We start from the raw sequence: 21,056 nt of genomic DNA, 5'->3' as shown, positions 1-21,056 counted from the left end.
CTCTCGTAAACCTGTTTGTTTAATATTGGTTTCATAAATGTATTGCTAATAGCTAAGGAAAAAGTCATAAGATAAATGGTTCTGATGTTATATTTCCTAATCCAAACAGTTGCAGGGTGCTCCAAATGGCTTTTTATAAACCCAAAGACCCATTGCTTCTTTAGACTAAAACCTCCAGCAAAATTAATTTTAGGAACATGGTATGTAACTAAAATGGATTAAAGATCCCAAATAAATAGGTTTTCAATTTTCACTTAAATAACTTTATTAAAAATTAACATTCAGAAATCAACCATTAAACTTCAAAATACTGCCATTTCAATATTGTTAAAGCATATTTAAAATGAATATTTATTACATTTGGGAAATAGAACAAAGTGATTTGAAGTGGAAAATATACTAGGAGTCTTCAGAAATACAACTCCAACATTCAAATTTTGTCAGATTTGTAGTTAGAATTTAGACATTTAATTGAAACTTTTTGGTTACAAGTTCTACTGCAAAAAGATTTGATAATGTAATATTTGATTCCTTTTCCAGTTACTAAATCGTCAGCATTTTATGAACATACTCTAACCAGATTTAATTTGTGCTTCTGACACGTTAATCCATTTGGCTTTGCTGCATTGGAAATATTCCTTTCATCAATTGAAAACAAACATTTTCTCTTTTCTAGGGGAGGGGAGTCTTTAACCTGAATTATTACCTCAGTTTCTCTTTCCAAGATTAGGCATGGCACAGCCTCACAGCATAAGAGGTGCTGGCACTGTACATCCTGACTGCAAGTGTAGAATTTGTATATTCTTCCAGTTTATTTAATTTCCTACCACAAACAAAAGATGTGCATGTTAATTTTCTTCATGAAAGGATAAAGTGGTAGAATTGGGAGGCAGGATATTGGTGGGTGGGGGAGGTGATGGGTGGGGGAAAAGGTGTTGGAGAATAATCAGATTTGCAAGAGAACAAAATATGGAATTAATGCAAGATTCATGTAAATGGTCTGCAAGGACCAGTGAGCCGAGGGGCCTCCTTCTGAGTTGCATCTCTCAACATTTCCTGGCCTGCTGTTTCCAGCATTTTGGTTTTATTTTAGATTTCCATCATCTGCAGTTTAAAAAAAAACACATTTTCGGATCCTGAAAGTTGATTTGCCTGTGAGATCTATTTTCACTTAACAAATTAATTCCCTTTACATACAGCATTTAGTCATCCATTCTGTATATGAAAGATACATCACGTCAATTCACTTGGGACATTTCCAAATAACAACTTCTCAGTTCATTTAAGATCATGTTCAAAATCAGTTTTGTTAAAATGGATTTGTGGTACAAGATGTCCTTAAATCTAAACAGAGAAATTTTCTATAGCCTGTTCAGTGAAAGCTTGAGAATGTCTAGAGGAACCCAGAACAGCATTTAACATGTAAATCTTCTGCATTGATGGACCTGTATCTAATTGCTTTAAGTAAACATCTCAGGCCAGATTTTTTTTTGTCCAGGTATTTATGGATTTGGGAGTTTTTTTTTTTAAATGCTCTTCAGTCTTCCTGTCAAGGATTTCTCACTCTTCTGTATACTGTTTTGCACCTAAAATAAATTGCAATATCCAGTATTTTGGCCATTTCAATTGTCTCAAATCATACTAATATAACATACTAAAATACCAATTTGAAAAGTCACTAGTTTTACTTCAAAACTTGTTGGACCAATTTTCTTTAGAAGACATTTAAAGTTGGTGCCTAGAAGCAATGCTACAAATATTTATTAAAATGTCTAATATCCACTTAAATGCCCTCTATTCAGAATTAATAATCATGAAGTTGAATATGCATTGTCAACTTCATTTAAGCTTTCTGTGTGTCACCCATGGGAATCAATTAAAGTTTCTGGAAAAGAACCATCTACAGTGCCAGAAGCTTGACTGCTCTAACATTGCAGGTGGATTCAAAGAATGGGTCCGCCAGGGCTTTGGACAGACTAAGGAATTAGGCTCATGTACAGTGTCCTCAGAAAGTGCATCTCTACTATAGTGTGCAAGGAAAACTTGCAATGGATTGATAAGGAAATTATAATGCTATGTGGCATCAGGAGCTTAATCAAGAATTTATTTACATACTAATCACATCAGAATAGTAGTAAATCATTATAATTATGGGTCAGTTAAACATAAATGTTTTATTTTTGTTTTGTATCCAAATGGAAGATTATGAAATTCAAAAGAGTGTATATTAGATAATTTATTTACTAATATATTTATGAATTTTGTCACCAAAATAAACATGACTCCCCCCCCCCAAAAAAAATTAGCTCACCAGTTATTTCTAAGGATGTTGTTTCCAATTTGTTAAAATATTCTACAGTGGTTTTCAATCTGCCCCTCTAAACTCACATTCCACTTTAAGCAATCCCTATGCCATAAGTGCTCTGTGAATGGTAAGGGATTGCTTAAGATGGAATGTGAGTTGAGAACTACTTCTCTAAGACCCAATAGTTACTGAAATATTTTGCTTGAGAAAAATTGTCATTGGCCAATTTCCTTTGGAGTTATGAAACTGTGAGCACTTATGGCAGGGATTGCTTAAGGTGGAACGTGGAGGGGAGGCAGTTTGAAAATCACTGTTCTACAACAAAGAATTATAACAATACATTTTAAGCTGCTCTCCAAACTTACACATAATACTAAATTCATCCATCCAGATTCCTTTTTGTACATAAAATGTACATTTCGTACACGCTATTCATCTCACCATTGAATCCAAAGCTTTTTGCCTCAAAGAAAAAAAATTAATAAACAAGGTTCCAATGTTACATGTAGCAAGAATGTTGAATATATGAAAAGGCTGCATAGTGGTATGGAAAAGACGTGTTAGTAAATTCAAGATGATGGTTCTACGAATGGTTTTATGGATAAATGATTAAGAGATTTAAATAATGTTCATCAACCTTGCATTTCAAAAGATGGGGACGGACTTCATCAGTGGAAAGAACACAATTCATCATACTCCGGTCAATACAGTTGTTTAGAAATAAAATGCTAGATTCCTTACAATATTCCACTCAAAATATATCTATTCAAAGAGTAACTCGCCATTTATTGATATTTACTCATGCTTAGACTTTTTGTAATTTTAGAATTTGTATTTCTATAAAATAGTTTCTATATATAGAAGTTCCTTTTGAATAAAAGCTATTGGATACACTGATAGATAATTGTGGAGTGAGAAGATGGACAACTGAGGTCAAAACTGTCTACTGGATTTTGCTTGTCTTATATATGGAAAAAAATCCCAAAAGATTTGCTGTATAGAATGAGTCAACATAATGACAAAAATATGAGAACCATATGCATGATTATACTATTTGCTGGATGCAAAAAGAATTTGGACCTAACAAGATTTTCTATTTTTCTTTAATTGAAGACTCAATATCTGCCATTAGGTATTCGGAAAACTGGTTTACTATAATAGGGTAACAATTACACATTTGGCAGCCCTTTCGAGGGCAAAGGAAATGGCAGAATCTGTAGGGTGAAGGTAGAGTACACAAACTAAACAAAAAGTCTAATAACTGTTCTGAAAAAGATTTTCAATAAAACTCAAACATTTCAACATTTGAATCATACATGCTATTAGTGATGCCAAATGTGAATAATATGATATAGCACTTTCTTAATGTTCTTTTAAATTTATCCAAACGCAAACTACCATGAAACCTTGAAAAAAAATGGGGAGGTGGGGAGGAAATAAATGCTCACATTTATTTTTATACAATATTTTCATTTTACTTGGACCAGCATATGTTTGATTTGTTATTCAGTTTAAATTAATTTTTAAAAAAAATTCCACCTGGGGAATATTTACAGATTACATTACGAAATTTTCTTCTAAGCTAATAATAAAAAAAGTTCTGGAAAATTAAACAAGTACATTAAACTCTGTTTAAAAGATGTAAGCGTCTGTATTGAACTACAAAACTAAGTAGATGTCAATGAATTTCATTTATGGATCTTCAAAGTATTTGCTGATATATGCAATGATAAATTAACATTAAATAAAACACATCTCGACACACTTTATGCACAAATGAAAATGTTTAAAAGCACATTAAATGAATTTAAAAGTGTAAAGCACTTCTGTATTGGGAGACCATTATACGATTATTTTCATTATGTACAAACATCATTTCTAAGTGAGTCATTCCCATAAAATATACAAAATTGAGATTAAATACTATAACATAGCCTCATGGATTTTTGTTCAGTATAAGGCTACTTAATGAGAATTAAAAAACGTGAACTTTTTCCTCAAGGGAATTTCTTTTAATGAGACTGAAAAAAGATAAATAATTATTTTCTACTAATTACATTCTTAGTATCCATACTGCATCCACAATTGGCTCCACACAAGTTTAACAGCAGTCAGTAGGATACTATGTTAACAGCAACATTCCTGTTGATATTCATTAGAAAGTACAAGATTAATCTTGTCTCTAAATTGGCTAATTAGAGAAAAGACAGGTTTAGTAAAGTTGTTCTGCAAAAATATAAACATACAGTTAAGAACCATCAGCAAATGAAACAAAAAAATTGCAAATAGAAACTTTGTACAGCAGCCAAAAGTAAATACCAAATAATCTAGTTTCAGTCCAACATGCGAAGTTGGTAAAGTTATGTTACCATTAAAAAAACAAACTTTTAAGACTGGGGTGAATCTTTCAATCCCTTGACCATTCAGCAACCATTTGGTGGTGTTCCTCGACGGACTGCACTTGTAATGCTTTGAACATCATCCCAGCCTTAAATGTAATTATTCTTAACCATGGAGTTGTATTCACATGTTCTGTCATTAGTGACTGTTTAGTCTTTCTGATTCACTGTAAGCAATTAACCTACAGGAAGACACTCCATGACCCTATTCAATCCCATCATCCAGTCTTTATTTGGGTTCCTCAATTGTTCCCTTACTGAGGTCTGTCATCTTAGGATATTTAACTTTCTTATGGTCCAACTCATTCTGTGCCCATAATAGAAGCTTTAGCAGTTTGGCTAGCTTGGGTGTTGATTCACGATTTTCATAATCCAAAACAGCTTGATTCACTTCGCTCCAAACCTGAATAAAAAAAAAATCCAGTATTATATTTATTTATACATGCTTCCAGGCTCTATATGGAGAGCATGGATTTTATTTTTAGAAATTATTAGTGTGAATGAAATAATGTGTGGATTCTGTCAACGAGCAGACATATTGAGCTTCTAAATGATTCATTAACAATCATAAAAATGTGCCACGTCTGAAATGGAAATCCAAGGAAAACAATAAAAATCCATTGATATGGTAAAAATATTTCCTCATTAAATACAAATTTCTCCCTCTGATAACGCAGGCCACAAAAATCAATGAAAAACCACGAAGAAGAAAACTCACCTACCCCAATCTGAATGTACCAGCTCAATGAAAGAGGTCTACATAAAGATGCACTCTCCTTTTGCCTTCAGCCCTGTTATCCCTTATTGTACAGAGATACTATTGCCCTTTCAAAACTAGTAATCTGCTAACACCATCCTTTCAGGCAATGCAGTTCATTTCACAATAGCCCTGCTGAATTGAAAAAAAAAAATTCCACCTGCATTTTAAAAAAAAAGATCTGTACCCCTTGATTACAGACCATCTTGCTAATGAAGGGAGCAAGAGATGGTACACATGTAATCATCATCTATCCATATTGTATGCATTATGGATCTTAGAGTAGGGAAACAAGTTAAACTTGACATCTTTGTTCTTATTAAATTGTATAAATCCTAAGTTATCAATTGCTGGGTAGTTTTTGCTTTGGAATAGTGCATGTTTAAATAGGACAAATTAAAAAAAAACATAAACATACAACAAAACTCTAAGGTTTGTGAACTAGATACAAGAATTGGTTGCCAAGTTCCAAGAACTTGCAAATAATGAACTCATAGTCTGAGGATATGGAAGTTAATCAATGGAAAGTTAATATTATTTCTGGATAAGATGGTCTTTCTCTTGGCTAAAAATGATCAGTTCAATAAATTGTGTAAAATTAATGAAAATAATAGTTGCAGGTTCAAAAAAATATTCTAAAGCAAGTTGGGAAATGTAACTGAAAAGAAATGGACTGGAATTGCTAACACATAGGAAAATAAAGTTGGCAACCACAGGAAGTGATGGCAGAAATCTTGAAATTGAGTCAAAAAAGAAATAGAACAGATATCCAGGTTTGAATAAACAAGGTTTGCTGAGATAGAAATGGAATGAAAGAAATGTATTAATTCATGGGATGTCAACATTACTGGCAAGGCCAACATCCATTATTCGCTCCAACTGGTCTCGGAAATGCACAGCTTCCCACATAATTTCAGAAGAAAATTACAAAGCAACTACATTTATACCCACAATAATCAGAAATAAACCAGGAAACCAGACCTTTTTTGCTAAAATCTGCCAGGCTCATACTGATGGAGTGGTATATATTAAGTTCACATTAACTTAACTATTTAAATTCCAATACATGGCTGGATCATCAATCCAGTCATTGGTTAATTTTGTAACTTAGTCCCAAAAAACCTGGAGATGTCATTTGTTACTTTTTTTAAAAGAAAGGAACTTGGGCTCCCCTAGGGCCATCAGTCACTTGCAGCCAGGAAAATTAGCAGGAGAATTAAAAAAAAACTTAACTTGCAACTGGATTCTTGACTTTCGCATCGGAAGACCAGTCAGTATGAATTGGAAACTGTCTCCTCCTCACTGACCATCAACATAGACACACCTCAAGGATGTGCATTTAGCCCACTGCTCTACAAACTATACACCCATGACTGTGTGGCCAGGCAAAATTCCAATGCTATCTACAAATTTGCCGATGGCACCATGGTTGTTGGCATGATCACAAACGGCAATGAGGAAGCATACAGATCAGCTTAATCAGCTCAACGTTAGCAAAACCAAGATGATTGTGGACTTAAGGAGGAAGTCAGGAAAGCATGAGCCAATCCTCATTGAGGGCTCAGTAGTGGAGAGGGTCAAGAACTTCAAATTCCTGGGTGTCAATATCTCTGAAGATCTGTCCTAGAGCATCCATGTCAATGCAATCACAAAGAAGACTCACCAATGGCTATACTTTGAGGAGATTCGGTATGTCACCAAAGACTCTTGTAAACCTCTATAGGTGTACTGTTAACATGACCTGCGACATTACAGGCACCAGTCTTCACTTCATCGAGGACATGTACAAGACATGCTATCTTAAGAAAGCAGCCTCTATCCTCATGGACCCCCACCATCCAGCCTACCATTGGAGAAAAAGGTACAGAAGGCTAAAGTTGAGCACTCAGCAGCACAAGGACAGTTTTTCCCATTGACGTCAGATTCCTGAATGATCAATGAACCAAAGACATTGCTTTACTTTGGCTTTTTGTGCACTATTTTTATTTATTTTATGAGGTGGTTTGTTTGTACTGTAATGTTGCCATAAAACAGTTAATTTTGTGACTTGTTCCTGACAATAAATTTGATTCTTTGTAAACATTGTATTTTAATTACCTCAAAACAGTTAAAGCCTCAATGTCCTCCCTAATCTTTGCTTTTCTTACTGAAAATGAGTTTATTGTCATTTACAATGTACATATGCACCAAAATTCTTGTCTTTTGCAGCTGAAAAAGTACTTCAAAAAAACACAAAAGAATGTTACATTAAATTGAAGAGAATAATACAAATGATTGATAAATAATAAATGTATAATGATGACAGTCCAAGAAATAAGTGGCATTACAATACAGCAGGCAATCCATGATTAGTGTAACAAGGGGAGGTTCAAGAGCCTGATAGCCAGTAACTGTACTTTTACCTAGCGGTGGTGGTCTTTCTATACCTTTTACCCAAAGGTAACACTGAGAAGTTGTGACCAGGGTGATGGGGTTATTTTATGATTTTTGGCTTCCTTCATGTCACATAGATGTATGCAACTGATGGGAGATCAGACCTGGTGATGGATCAGGCTACATTTACTGCATTCTGCAGCCTCCATGTTCCTGGGCACATGAAATGCAACCAGTTAATGTACTTTCCACTGTCCACCTGTAGAAGTTTGATAGAAGTATTTGACAACATTAGGGTTATCTTTTACATGATAGATGAATTAGGGGATATGGGGAGAAGGCAGGTAGGTGGAGTTAGGTCATAGATTAGATCAGCCATGATCGTATTGAATGGCTGAGCAGGCTCGATGGGCCATTTTTGGCCTACTCCTTTTCCTACTTCCTATGTTCCTAACATGCCAAATCTCCTCAGAATTCTTAGAAAGTACAATCCCCCATCATGCCCATCCCCAATCCTTCTGAAGACTTCATATCCAAAGTTTGAAATTTATCATCAGTTTTTTAAAACAACGTAGAAGGTACTGACGCTAACAGCCGTTTCACCCTTTCTTAGTCATAGATTAATGATGACTGCTAGGTATCCACTGTGGAGAAGCATTTCGTTAACCCTCCTTTAAATAAATAACCCAAGACAGAAAACATTAGCCATTTCAGATCAAGACCATGCATAAATGAGTTTATTGCTATCACTTTATTGGAAGGGAATTGTTGCTTCAAATAAAGTCTGTGAAATTCCCTTACAAATACTGGGAAACTCAAATTCCTTATACTGAATTGTATTTAGAAGGATTTAGAAAGAGAGAAAATTTGGGTCCATTTCTCTAACTGTAACTCTGCTTGTCCCTTTAACAAATATACTTGCACGATCCAATCAATGGGGATTGGTAGATGCCAGATGAATGAATTTTCCAGTTGCTTGAGATTGTAAGTTGCGTGATTGGCGAACTAACAGCGAGGCATGCCAATTCTAAACGCGGATATTTTACCTATTTACTTTCCACAATTTGCTTGGTGGTTGCTTGAATTCCAGATAACAGGGGTTTTACTGTGTAATAAGTGTAACCAAAATCAGGAAACCACGACAAGCTAATGCAAAGGCTATTAGAAACACATCAAAAATATATCACTGTTAATTATGATCACTCATATTTGGTGCAAGTCGAAGCATTTATTTTTGTTATTGATACAATAGACTTTTTTCCTTTAAAAACATGGCCCTTTCCCTGCTCTTTTTCCCCTTTCTCCATATCCAGAAGGTCAACTCGCAGACCTCAACATTTGAAAAAGGAGCCTGGCAAACACAATGGCACGGATTCACATAAGCAGGACAGAACAAGCTTTCAAACACAGGACTCCTCCAGAAGCCTTTGTCACTTAGAAAATTAACACCTTCAATTTCCCATTTATCTGCACTCAGGATCATCTATGGAAAATAAATGAAACACTTGTATAATTACAAGTATATACCATTACAAATAAAGTTACCTCACTCTTCACTTTCTTTCCCTGTGTTCTACAATCCCCATTCAGGTAGAGATTTGTATATCCTGCGTGAGGTCGAACCACAGCATAAAAGCAGATAAATATTAGCAGCACCTACTCTGCTATTGGACTCGACTGCAGAACTTGACTAGAAACAATGATTTGCACAGTATGTAGTCTTGACACTTACTGGCAATTACCAATCAGAACAGCTAGTAAATTCTAGCAAGTCAAGACTGACAATTTCCTATCGACTTATTTAAAATTATTAGCTGGCTTTCTTCAAAGCCTGGAAACAAATTTACATAAGAAATAATCTCAGTTTATTTAATGAGAAAAGAAACTTAAAAACTTTGATAAAATCCAATGATCAACTACTAAAAAATGTTACCTTTTGCCTTTGCATCATATTAAGCAGATCCCCAAATGGTGATTCCTCTGGATTATCAAAAGCTAATAAGGCCAGTGTACGTTCCATCTCAGTAAGACATTCTCGACTCTCTTCACCCTGCTCAGCAAGCTGAGTCTGAGCAAACTCCAGAGCTGCTTCTGTCTCACGTTGGCGAATCAGCTCAATCAAGTGCTGTTGCTGTGGAACCCAGATTAGAGCATTAGTGCAATCAATCAATTATACACTCAATAATGCACAGTAATTTTCTGATTGCTTTCCTCTTTCCTTACCCCCTTCTGAAATACAACGCCAACAGAGAGATTTGGTTTTCTCAATCGCTCCGAAATCACTTTAATTTATTCACTTTTAGTTAAGAGTAAATGGTACAGAGACATTGGACATATTGCGTGTCTAACAGTGTGCTCCCTTGAGTGGTCCTAGTCTACCACTGAATTTCAGTAATGCCTGATATTTAGTCTTGCTGCTCCTGTCTTTATGCAGTAAAGATGAAAAGTATATATATTGAGCTAGTAATTACTAGAATCATTAACAACCAAATTATTCCTGTGAATAAATCACTTTGAAACTGGAATTCTAATGTTTGGAGCCTCATTCCTGCAGATTTTTAAAAAGTCAGCCCATTTCCTTTTAAATATGATGTAACTTTCCATCTTTATTTTCCTTTCTTTCATCTTTATTTTCCTTTATTTGTGATTTGACATTGAATTCATCTTGTATTTTGTCAGCCTTTCTCCATTCATTTCTCCAATCCATAAGTCCCATTTATTAAGGACAAAACCAATTATAGATAGATTTTCTCAGTTCGTTCAAGTTTAGGTACCAGTCCTGGAAATTTAAATTTACCAACAAGCGCATATTATCTGCGTTCCAGTTTTCCGCGACTGGTTTTATACCCAACCACCATGCTTTAATACTGTAAGGGTTGACCCATTGACCAGTCTGGTGTATTTATGATGAAAAGTTTAAAAATGGCCAGAATCCAAAGGGTTAATACTAATTACAGTTTTCACAAGATTTCCATTTAAAAAAAAATTTCCATGTTTCTTTCATTTTTAAAATTAGATACATTTTGTATATTTTAGATGATTTCCCTACCTGCAAGTGGAAGTAGAGATACCGATTTGTGTCCAACAATTCTGGATGGAGACTATTAATTAATGCAATGGCCTCTTGAATTTGTCCATTCAGTATCACCTCACGAATTTTAATACGTTCATCAAGGGTGTCCAAGTCAACACTAGGCTCTATTCCAGATTCTACTCTAAATTTTTCTGCTGCTTCTTTAAATCCTTCTGAAACAAATTTTTTTTTACAGAGACAAGAGTTGTGTAAAGTTACATACAACTTGTGTTAATGTTATATATTTAAAAACTAACAATTCTTGCTCCAATAATAATTTTAAGAATGATAAAATCATTTTACTTGTTACATTTCCAAATTTTATGACATTTTCTAGCTCTGAAGCAATACTATACATTTCCGTAAAACCCCTTTGACTGGGCTCTGCTATGTCAGGGGAACTGTACTTCCTTAAAATTTACCTGGCTCATTTCCTGGCCTTTTTTGGGAAAAAAAGGAAAATATCGTATGAAACAAAGAAAACAATTGCAATGGTACTTGAAATAGTTCTGACAGATGAAACTGCTGATACATCTTATTCATTTTAAGGGAAGTTTCATTTAAAAAAAAAAGAAAATGCCCTTCTTTTAATGTAAAAAAATGTAGCTGTTCAAAAATACTATGTAGTTACTACATTCTTTTCAGATGAGCCAAATTGTTAAAAATATATTTACTAACAAAGTGTGGTCTTCCAAAACCATGTGTAAATTCTACATCTTCTTTAATGTTAAGTCTTACCAGTAACTAAATAGTTCATAATAAGACGATTCATGTCAGCTCTTTGTATGTGTAAATTATTAAGCTTTTCCATCCATTCATCTTTCGTAATTTCATCAGGCTTTTCTGTATAACTCATTCTGAAGCACCTAAAGAACAAAATTAAACCAATAAAAAAAATGACAAAATACTAAAATTACTGACTGGAAAATAGATATATTCAGCCATACAGATTTATTGACATACTTTTTTTTTTGAGTTAGAAAGATTTTGGTGAACAAAATGTTGTTAACTTTTATAGTTTAGCAGCACAATGACAAAAAATTTCTCATATTGATGCTGATCGACCCACTAAGCTCCTCCAGCAGATTGTTTTTTGCTTCAGATTCCAGCATCTGCCGTCTTTCGTGCGCTTCTTTAATGATCTCCCAATCATCATAAAATCAGAAGTTGGATATTTGCACCAGGTCTGTTTCTTCATAACTCCTCAGAAAATGCTGAAAGCAGCAAGAATTATACAATATTCAGTTACAAGCTGATGCGTCATTGACAACAAGAATCTAAAGGTCCTTCCTCAACTTTCAATGAGTAGAGGATTTGGTCATAAGATACTGGGCATTGAGGGATAATAGCCAGTTTAATTAAGGTGAGGAGGAAGGATGAGGCAGCCAATTAGAGGAACCAAGTGAAGAGGGGGGGTTAATGGGCAGATGGGAGCCAAGTTGGGGAAAGTGGAGGTAGAAACAGAGAATGAAAAATGATAAGTAGAAATAAAGTACCACACGTTCTGGAATCTGATAAGCATGAAAGATGATGTGGAGAAGTACTAGCATTGGTCTCTACTGGCACTCTCCCCTCCTTCCATCTGGGTCCATCTGCCCATCAACCCACTCCTCACCTGGACCCTTCTCATTTTATATTCATCATCCACCCTTAACACTCCTAATATAGTGTCTGGACCAGAAACATCAACTATCACCAGATGCTGCTGACTGCAGAGTTCTTCCAGCAGATTTGTTTTTTTTTCCCCAGTCCACTAATACGCTGTTTTTAAACACTAACTCGTCGAATAAAGGTGCATGATTTTAGTACTTTTATGGTAAATAACTATGATTTATAGTAAATTATTCATATGTCCACATGCCTTGACAATCATCTTAATTTGGAAATTCTAGGTTAATAATTTGCAGGAAATCCCCAAGATGGACACGTTCAGAGGTTTGATGAAACAGAATAGGTGGTGGCTCATGTGGTGCATTAGACTAGCTAAAACACCAGTCATTGTTACGGAGGAATGATGAAAGCATTTTTCCAAGAATATACTTTTTGCATTAAATTGCATGTATAGTTAGTACGTTACTATTAAATGTCATATCATTCTTCTTGTTTTCAGAATTTACATAACATGAAATTAAATTTTATAAAATGCGGCTTTATCCAAACCTGGAATCTCAGCACCGATTTCATTTTACTTTCTTTCAAAGTTACATTGAACTCAATTGCATTGCATTGGATGTCTTTACAAGCATTTTGATGATTAATTAAGACAGACTCATTCCAGATTCAATGCAGAGCTAAGACGTATTGTTCCTGAAAACCATTCTGAATCCAATAATTTCCTCATCTTTCTATGTGTACCAGTCAATTTATCCCAATCCTATAGAAATTATATCAAAAAGATTGAAAGAGCACAGAAAAATATTTACTTGGATATTGCTATGAATTGAGGTCATCAGGTGACAAAATGACATTAAGTTCAGCAAGGAATGAACTCTCCCGTGCAATCGGGAAGGCAAAGCAGGGTTATGCACAGAGAATCCAGACATCTGTGACAGCGACACAAGGCACACGTGGCAGGATATTCACACCATAACTGACCACAAGTCAGCCCTGCCTATCAATGACATTGATGCTTTCCTTCCGTACAGGCTGAATACATTTGATGAAAAAAAAATGACGCCAAGGAGTCTCCTCTGGCCCTGAAGAACAGTACATAGGTTGAGGCAGAGGATCCTGTTTTCCACACAAAGCAAGACCAGATAACGTAACTGGCTGGATGTGGCCCAGTTGATGGAGACCCTAATGGACATCTTTTGACAACTCACTGCAGCAGTCCACTGTCCCTGCAGGATCAAAAGCAGCTACCACCATCCTGGTTCTCAAGAAAGCGATAGTAACTGGACCAAATGACTACTGCCCAGTGTCACTGACCTGAACCATCATGAAATGTTTTTAGAGACTGTAATGGAACACATCAAATCCCAACTTTCAGTGACATTGGATCTATTCCAGTTTGCCTACTGTCCAAATTAGTCCACATATAATGCTATAGTCTTCACCCTCCACTCTGATTTGACCCACCTTAAGCCAGGCTGTTCTTCATCGACTTCAGCTAGGCGCTCAACACAATCATACCTCAGAAGATTAAACTGATGGATAAACTGTCCTCGCTGAGACTCAGCACCCCTCTCTGCAACTGGATCTTGAACTTCATGACTGAAGGACCGTTATCAGTACAGATTGCTGCAAAAATTTCAAGTCCCATCACGCGGAGCAATGACACACCTCAGGGCTGTGTGCTCAGCCCACTAATGTTTATATTGTGGATTCATTACTGCACTGCCAAATTCAGGTCAAACAGGATCATCTAGTTTGTGTATGACACAAGGTACCTTGATGAAAGGCTCTGGCCTGTAATGCCAGTTATTTTCCATAGATGCAGTGCAACCTGTTGAGCTTCTCCAGCTCTTTTGACAAATGAAAGTCTCCTACCCGACTGCATGATTGTGTGGCATGGTAGCTGTACAGGATCGAACTGGAAGTCAATATAGAGGATCATGAAAATGGCCGAGAAGATCACTGACATCTCCCCTTCCTTTATGACGATATTCACAGGGAATATTCCTTAAATAGGGCTCAAAAATTATTGAGGATTCATACCATGAATCACACAATATCTTTGACCTACTACCATCAGTTAGCAGCTACAGAAACATCGAAATTAGGACTTTCAGTTTGGGAAATAGCTTCTTCTTGTAGGCTGTGAGAATGACCAAAAGTATCTTGCAACCTTGGGTTTCTAATCAACGATCTTGAGTAATGTATTGCAGAATATTTATTTTTACATTATATTATTAAGTGCTGAGTAAGAAATGCATGACAGTATATGTGCCTGTGTGTGCATAATTGGCGAACGTTTTCTTCTGGTTATACATGTACAGTCAGATGATAATAAACCTGATCAGAGGGAAAGGTAGAATAGAGTAGGACTTTATTTCTGGGAGTGCTGGAGAATGAGGGAGATTTCAAAGTTCAGATTTATTGACATAGTATATACATGACATCATCTACAATTCTGACATTCTTTATCCTGTGAGCCAAGCAGAATTTCTAATTATCGGTAGTGTACTCAAGAGAGAAATGTAAACAAACTGATGGTGTAATACAGAAAATATTCAATAACAGATAATGTGCAAAGTAGGAATTCTTAAATGAGTCTCTGAGTTTGTGGTTTATGAGTCTGATGGTGGATGGATAGCAACTGTTCCTGAATCTTGTGCCACCTATAACTCTCTTCAGATAGCAGCAAGAGCAGAGCATGTCATAGATGGTGTGGATCCTTGATGATTGCTGCTGCTCTACGACAGCAACATTCCAGGTACATTTTCTCAATGTTGGGGAGGGTTTTACCTAGGATGTGCTAGGCTGTGTCCACTACCTTTTGCAGGGCATCAACCCATGATGCAGCAGTCAGCATTTTCCACTACAGATCTATAGAAGTTTGCCAAGGGCTTCAAGGTCATACCAAACCTCCGCAAATTGCTGAGAAAGTAGAGGTGCTGATATGCTTTCTTCCCTCCTGTACACGGACTCATCGTCCCTTTTATACAACCCATTACCCAAGTGTCTTCAGCAAATTTGAGGATGGTGTTATTGTCATACTGAATCACACAGGCATAGGTGTAAAGCAAGAAGAACAGGGGTCTAAGAATGCAGCCCCTGCGATGCTACGGCACTGATGGAGATGGTGGAGGAGATGTTCTTACCAATTCTTACTAAATGTCGTCTGGAGGTGAGGAAATCCAAAATTCAATTACGCAGTGGAGTATTGAGGTCCGGGTCTTGGAGTTTGAAAATCAGTTTGGAGGTGATGATGATGTCAAGTACCAAACTGTAGTTTATAAAGAGTATTTTTACTGTCCAGGTTTTTCCAGGGTTTGTGTGGAGCCAGTGAGATGGCATCTGCCATAGACCTGTTGCTGTGTTAGGCAAATTGGAATAGATCCATGTCACCACCCAGAGAGTTCATTTACTTCTACCCCAGCCTCTTAAAAACATTTTATTGCTGTGGATGTGAATGTCATTGATCGACTGTCATTTACGCTGGTTACCACAATTTTCTTGGGCACCCATAGAACTGAGACCTGTTTGAAACAGGTGGGTTCCACAACCTGCTGGAGTGAGATGCTAAAGATATCATGAATACATTGGCAAGTTGGTCCACACAGGTGTTCAGTACTCAGCCAGATACTCCATGTGGATGGGATACTTTCCTTGAATTCATTCTCTTGAAGGCAGCCCAAATTACATCCTTGGATCCTAACAGTAGAGGTTCATCAGGGACCATGGGGTGTGCAGTAATTCTTCCTTGTTCTGATGGTCAAATTGAGCGAAGAAGGCATTGAGTTCATTTGGGAGAGAAGCTTTGCTATCTCCTACTACAACAGATTTGGTTTTGTAGCAGATTATGCCATTTAGGCTCTGCCACAGCTTTTGGGTATCCTTTGTTGTTTCCATTTTTGTCTGAAAACTCCACTTCCCCTGAAGGTGGCTTTTCATAGGTTGCACCTGTTCCTCGTGTAGAGTTCTGGCTGTGATCTGGCTCTCCACAGTTCCAGATTTCATTGGATTCATTTGGTGAGGGCACACTCATCCACAGCTGTTTTGATAAAGTCTATAATCTTCTTTGGCTTGGCTTCGCGGACGAAGATTTATGGAGGGGGTAAAAAGTCCACGTCAGCTGCAGGCTCGTTTGTGGCTGACAAGTCCGATGCGGGACAGGCAGACACGATTGCAGCGGTTGCAAGGGAAAATTGGTTGGTTGGGGTTGGGTGTTGGGTTTTTCCTCCTTTGCCTTTTGTCAGTGAGGTGGGCTCTGCGGTCTTCTTCAAAGGAGGTTGCTGCCCGCCAAACTGTGAGGCGCCAAGATGCACGGTTTGAGGCGTTATCAGCCCACTGGCGGTGGTCAATGTGGCAGGCACCAAGAGATTTCTTTAGGCAGTCCTTGTACCTTTTCTTTGGTGCACCTCTGTCACGGTGGCCAGTGGAGAGCTCGCCATATAATACGATCTTGGGAAGGCGATGGTCCTCCATTCTGGAGACGTGACCCATCCAGCGCAGCTGGATCTTCAGCAGCATGGACTCGATGCTGTCGACCTCTGCCATCTCGAGTACTTCGACGTTAGGGGTGTAAGCGCTCCAATGGATGTTGAGGATGGAGCTGAGACAACGCTGGTGGAAGCGTTCTAGGAGCCGTAGGTGGTGCCGGTAGAGGACCCATGATTCGGAGCCGAACAGGAGTGTGGGTATGACAACGGCTCTGTATACGCTTATCTTTGTTAGGTTTTTCAGTTGGTTGTTTTTCCAGACTCTTTTGTGTAGTCTTCCAAAGGCGCTATTTGCCTTGGCGAGTCTGTTGTCTATCTCATTGTCGATCCTTGCATCTGATGAAATGGTGCAGCCGAGATAGGTAAACTGGTTGACCGTTTTGAGTTTTGTGTGCCCGATGGAGATGTGGGGGGGCTGGTAATCATGGTGGGGAGCTGGCTGATGGAGGACCTCAGTTTTCTTCAGGCTGACTTCCAGGCCGAACATTTTGGCAGTTTCCGCAAAGCAGGACATCAAGCGCTGAAGAGCTGGCTCTGAATGGGCAACTAAAGCGGCATCATCTGCAAAGAGTAGTTCACGGACAAGTTTCTCTTGTGTCTTGGTGTGAGCTTGCAGGCGCCTCAGATTGAAGAGACTGCCATCCGTGCTATAATAACCTTGATTTAATCATTCAGATCCTCAGATCACCCAATCTATTGACTCAAGGCAGTTCGTAACTGTTCTTCAGCCTCCTACAACCATTTTCTGGTTGTCCTGATCTCTTGAGCATCTCTTTTTAGGCTCTTGTCTAAATGAAGGCACAAGGAGCACCACCAGGTGATCCTTCTTGCCAAATTGTGGTCTCAGGAAAGAACCATTGGCTTTCCTTCATCTTGGTGTCACACTGAACAAATGTGCAGGGACCTCTGGCTTAGGAGGTTATGTGGTGGTTGTAATTGGGCTGGGTTTTCTTGAGACAGGTCTGGTTAAGGTCATGGACTATGATTTGTAATGCATCGGAGTGGGCCAACTCCTGTTTATTGACCACATCATGCAGCGCTGCACATGCTCGTTTATAATCAGCTTTGGGAAGGATATAAACTCCAGTGAGAATCACTGATGAGAACTCTCAGAATAGATAGAAGTGTCTGAACTTAACTGAGATTTGATCCAAGGCTGTAGAGCACAGGAGGTTGCATGTCCCCGGCGTCTGTGCACCAGTTCACATTAATTAAAAAGCACACACCGCCACTCTCTCTTTGCCAAACATATACAAAATGACAAGGGGTATAGATAGGGCAAATGTAAGCAGGCTATTTCCACTGAGGTTGAATGAGACAAGAACAAGAGGGCATAGTTTAAGGGGAACATCTTCACACAGGATGGTGAGAGTGTGGAATGAGCTTGAAACAGAATTACATGATGTGGGTTCGATTTTAACATTTAAGAGAAATTTGGATAGGTACATGGATGGGCTATGGTCTGGATGTAGGTCGATGGGACAAGCAGGAAAATAGTTAGCATTTCCAAATAACTATTTTTAAAGCCTTTGCTTCTTCCATATTTTTCTTTCTTGCTGTGACCCTTGTCCTGGTTAAGTCCATCTTGTGAAATCCCCCAAAAAGTTTGCTATTCTACTAATTATATTGCATCTTCGTCACCAATCTTATTTCACTCTTACTAGCATCAACCCCCCATTTTAAATTCCAGCCATTGTTCTCTATTGCTTAATCATGAATTACAACTGAGAGCCTTGATTCCCACATATAGCAAGTCTTTGAGACTTATCAAGACCCCAACATCTTCTCAATAAAAGTTTTGTCGATGACAGCAGTCTTCAAACTGCCCTCCTACACTCACATTCCACCTTAAGCAATCCCTCTGCCATCAGTGGTCTGTGATTAGTAAGGCATTGCCCAAGATGGTCTGTGAGTGGAAAGGGAAGGTTGAGAACCACTGAAATATTTTGCTTGGGAAAAATTGCGAGTGGCCCACTTCCTTTGGAGTTATGAAACCGTGCACATAACAAGTCAATTAGGTATGATTGAAACAGTGGTTTTCAAACTTTTTCTTTCCACTCACAGACCATCTTAGGCAATGCCTTAGTAAGCATAGACCACTGATGGCAGAGGGATTGCTTAAGGTGGAATGTGAGTGTAGGAGGGCAGTTTGAAAACTGCTGTCATCGACAAAGCTTTTATTGAAAAGATGTTGGGGTCTTGATAAGTCTCGAAGACAGAGCACCTATGGCATAGGGATTGCTAAAGGTAGAAAGTGAGTTTCGGGGGGCAGTTTGAAAACTACAGGTCTATGACATCTATTTTGCAGAAATAAAAAGTTCTTCTAGTAACGTGCACACTAATGGAAAGATCTTCATCCTCACCCAACACACCAGAGTAATTTCCTAAATGAACACTTTACAAATGTCCCCAAGCCTCTTTCCTTTTGTCATTTCACAGTTGGTTCTTTCACTTTGATAGCAGGTTTTTAAATCCTACATCATGAAGTAAATATGACACAGCATTTTGGACCTCTGTAACACTGGGGTAGAAGTGCAAGATGTTCGTAAACACTGCTAATAATAGGGTGTTGTTTACTTTCTTTTTTTAAATCATAGTCTGAATACGACTGAGATTGCCTGACCCTCGGGCCTGGTGAAGTACTTGGAAGGGAGACCGCCAAGGACCACCAGGCGCAGCCGGTTTCTGCGAGGGGCGCTGAACAAAGTGGCGACTCTCCGCCTGCCCCGACAGCGGGCGAAAGTTTAAAGAAGTTCATGTCTGCCACGTTCCAAATGCAGCCTCCCGTGGCAATCACGGAGCCTTTGCAGAGACGGGCTCTCTCTCTCTCCCCCACCCCCACCCCCCCTTAAACCCACTCCCACCCCCCTACCCCCACCCCCCCCACCCCCACCTCCACCACCCCCCCCCACCACCATTCCCCCCCACCCCCCCCACCTCCACCCCCCCCACCTCCACCCCCCCCACCTCCACCCCCCCACCTCCACCCCCCCACCTCCACCCCCCCACCTCCACCCCCCCCACCCCCACCCCCCCCCCCACCCCCCACCTCCACCCCCACCCCCCCACCTCCACCCCCCCACCCCCACCCCCACCCCACCCCCACCCCCCCACCCCCACCCCCCCACCCCCACCCCCCCGACCCCCGACCCCCCGACCCCCACCCCCCCGACCCCCACCCCCCCGACCCCCACCCCCCCGACCCCCACCCCCCCGACCCCCACCCCCCCGACCCCCACCCCCCCGACCCCCACCCCCCCGACCCCCACCCCCCCGACCTCCACCCCCCCGACCTCCACCCCCCCGACCTCCACCCCCCCGACCTCCACCCCCCCGACCTCCACCCCCCCGACCTCCACCCCCCCGACCTCCACCCCCCCGACCTCCACCCCCACCCCCCTCTTTAGCGTGCGTGGTTTAAAATAATGTTCACAAAATGCATTAGATGTCAACTTCCAAACACTAAAGTTGTATTTGAATATAGGGCATAACTGTCTTAACTCTAAATGATTATTATTGGTCCTGAACAACCACAAAGAATGGCAATTATGGAAGTACAAGTATTAAAATAAACCGGTTTCCCTGCTCCATAAAAGTTTCAAAGTAACTCCATGAGCAATTTGGCCATGAGTTTAAATGGGGAATGGGAAGGGACCGCTCAAGTGCTCGAGAGTATCGATGGGGCTGCTGGGGCCTAGATGTCAGACACAAGCCAAGCTTCATCAGCAAACCAGTACAACTCAAAGCACAAGAGCAGGCAGGTTCACAATTTCCTTTAACGCTAAGATCCTTTGGCAGCTGCCGTTTTCCCTCCGCCACCTCGGTTTTAAACCAAAAGAAACGTACCTGGACGGCGGAAGATTTCGTTTGCACCCAGCGGCGACGCCACGAAAACTCGCGATCTTTCCGTCGATTAAAGTTTGGTTGAGCGGACCGCCCAGTCAACCGAGCTTGCCCTGCATCCGATTGGCCCGCTCCTTCGGGGAGCCGGCCGCTGGTTGGTGAGTCCAGCCCTTCCCATCGGGCGTCGGGGCGTCGCGGCTCT

General features: G+C 39.4%; 1 protein-coding gene across 3 annotated transcripts; it reads right to left on the bottom strand.

The window, feature by feature from the left end:
• Positions 1–1,423: 1,423 nt before the first annotated feature.
• Positions 1,424–20,959, bottom strand: LOC138735670 (glucose-induced degradation protein 8 homolog). 3 transcript variants are annotated; one of them, XM_069883852.1, is made up of 6 exons: positions 20,858–20,957; positions 11,871–12,121; positions 11,646–11,773; positions 10,884–11,080; positions 9,768–9,965; positions 1,424–5,107 (listed from the first exon to the last, which is right to left on the bottom strand). In XM_069883852.1, exons 3-6 carry the CDS (start codon positions 11,761–11,763, stop codon positions 4,934–4,936), a joined length of 687 nt encoding a protein of 228 aa, XP_069739953.1. In that variant the 5' UTR covers positions 11,764–11,773; positions 11,871–12,121; positions 20,858–20,957; the 3' UTR covers positions 1,424–4,933. The 3 variants fall into 3 exon arrangements, with proteins under 3 accessions (XP_069739953.1, XP_069739952.1, XP_069739954.1); XM_069883851.1 differs by lacking the exon at positions 11,871–12,121 and having other exon boundaries at positions 20,858–20,959; XM_069883853.1 differs by lacking the exon at positions 11,871–12,121 and having other exon boundaries at positions 10,884–11,077; positions 20,858–20,959.
• Positions 20,960–21,056: the final 97 nt, after the last annotated feature.

The sequence above is a fragment of the Narcine bancroftii genome, chromosome 6 (assembly GCF_036971445.1).
Source record: "Narcine bancroftii isolate sNarBan1 chromosome 6, sNarBan1.hap1, whole genome shotgun sequence".
NCBI classification, from domain to species: Eukaryota; Metazoa; Chordata; class Chondrichthyes; order Torpediniformes; family Narcinidae; genus Narcine; species Narcine bancroftii.
Note: the sequence above shows the minus strand (reverse complement) of the source record. Positions and strands in the feature narration are given on the sequence as shown.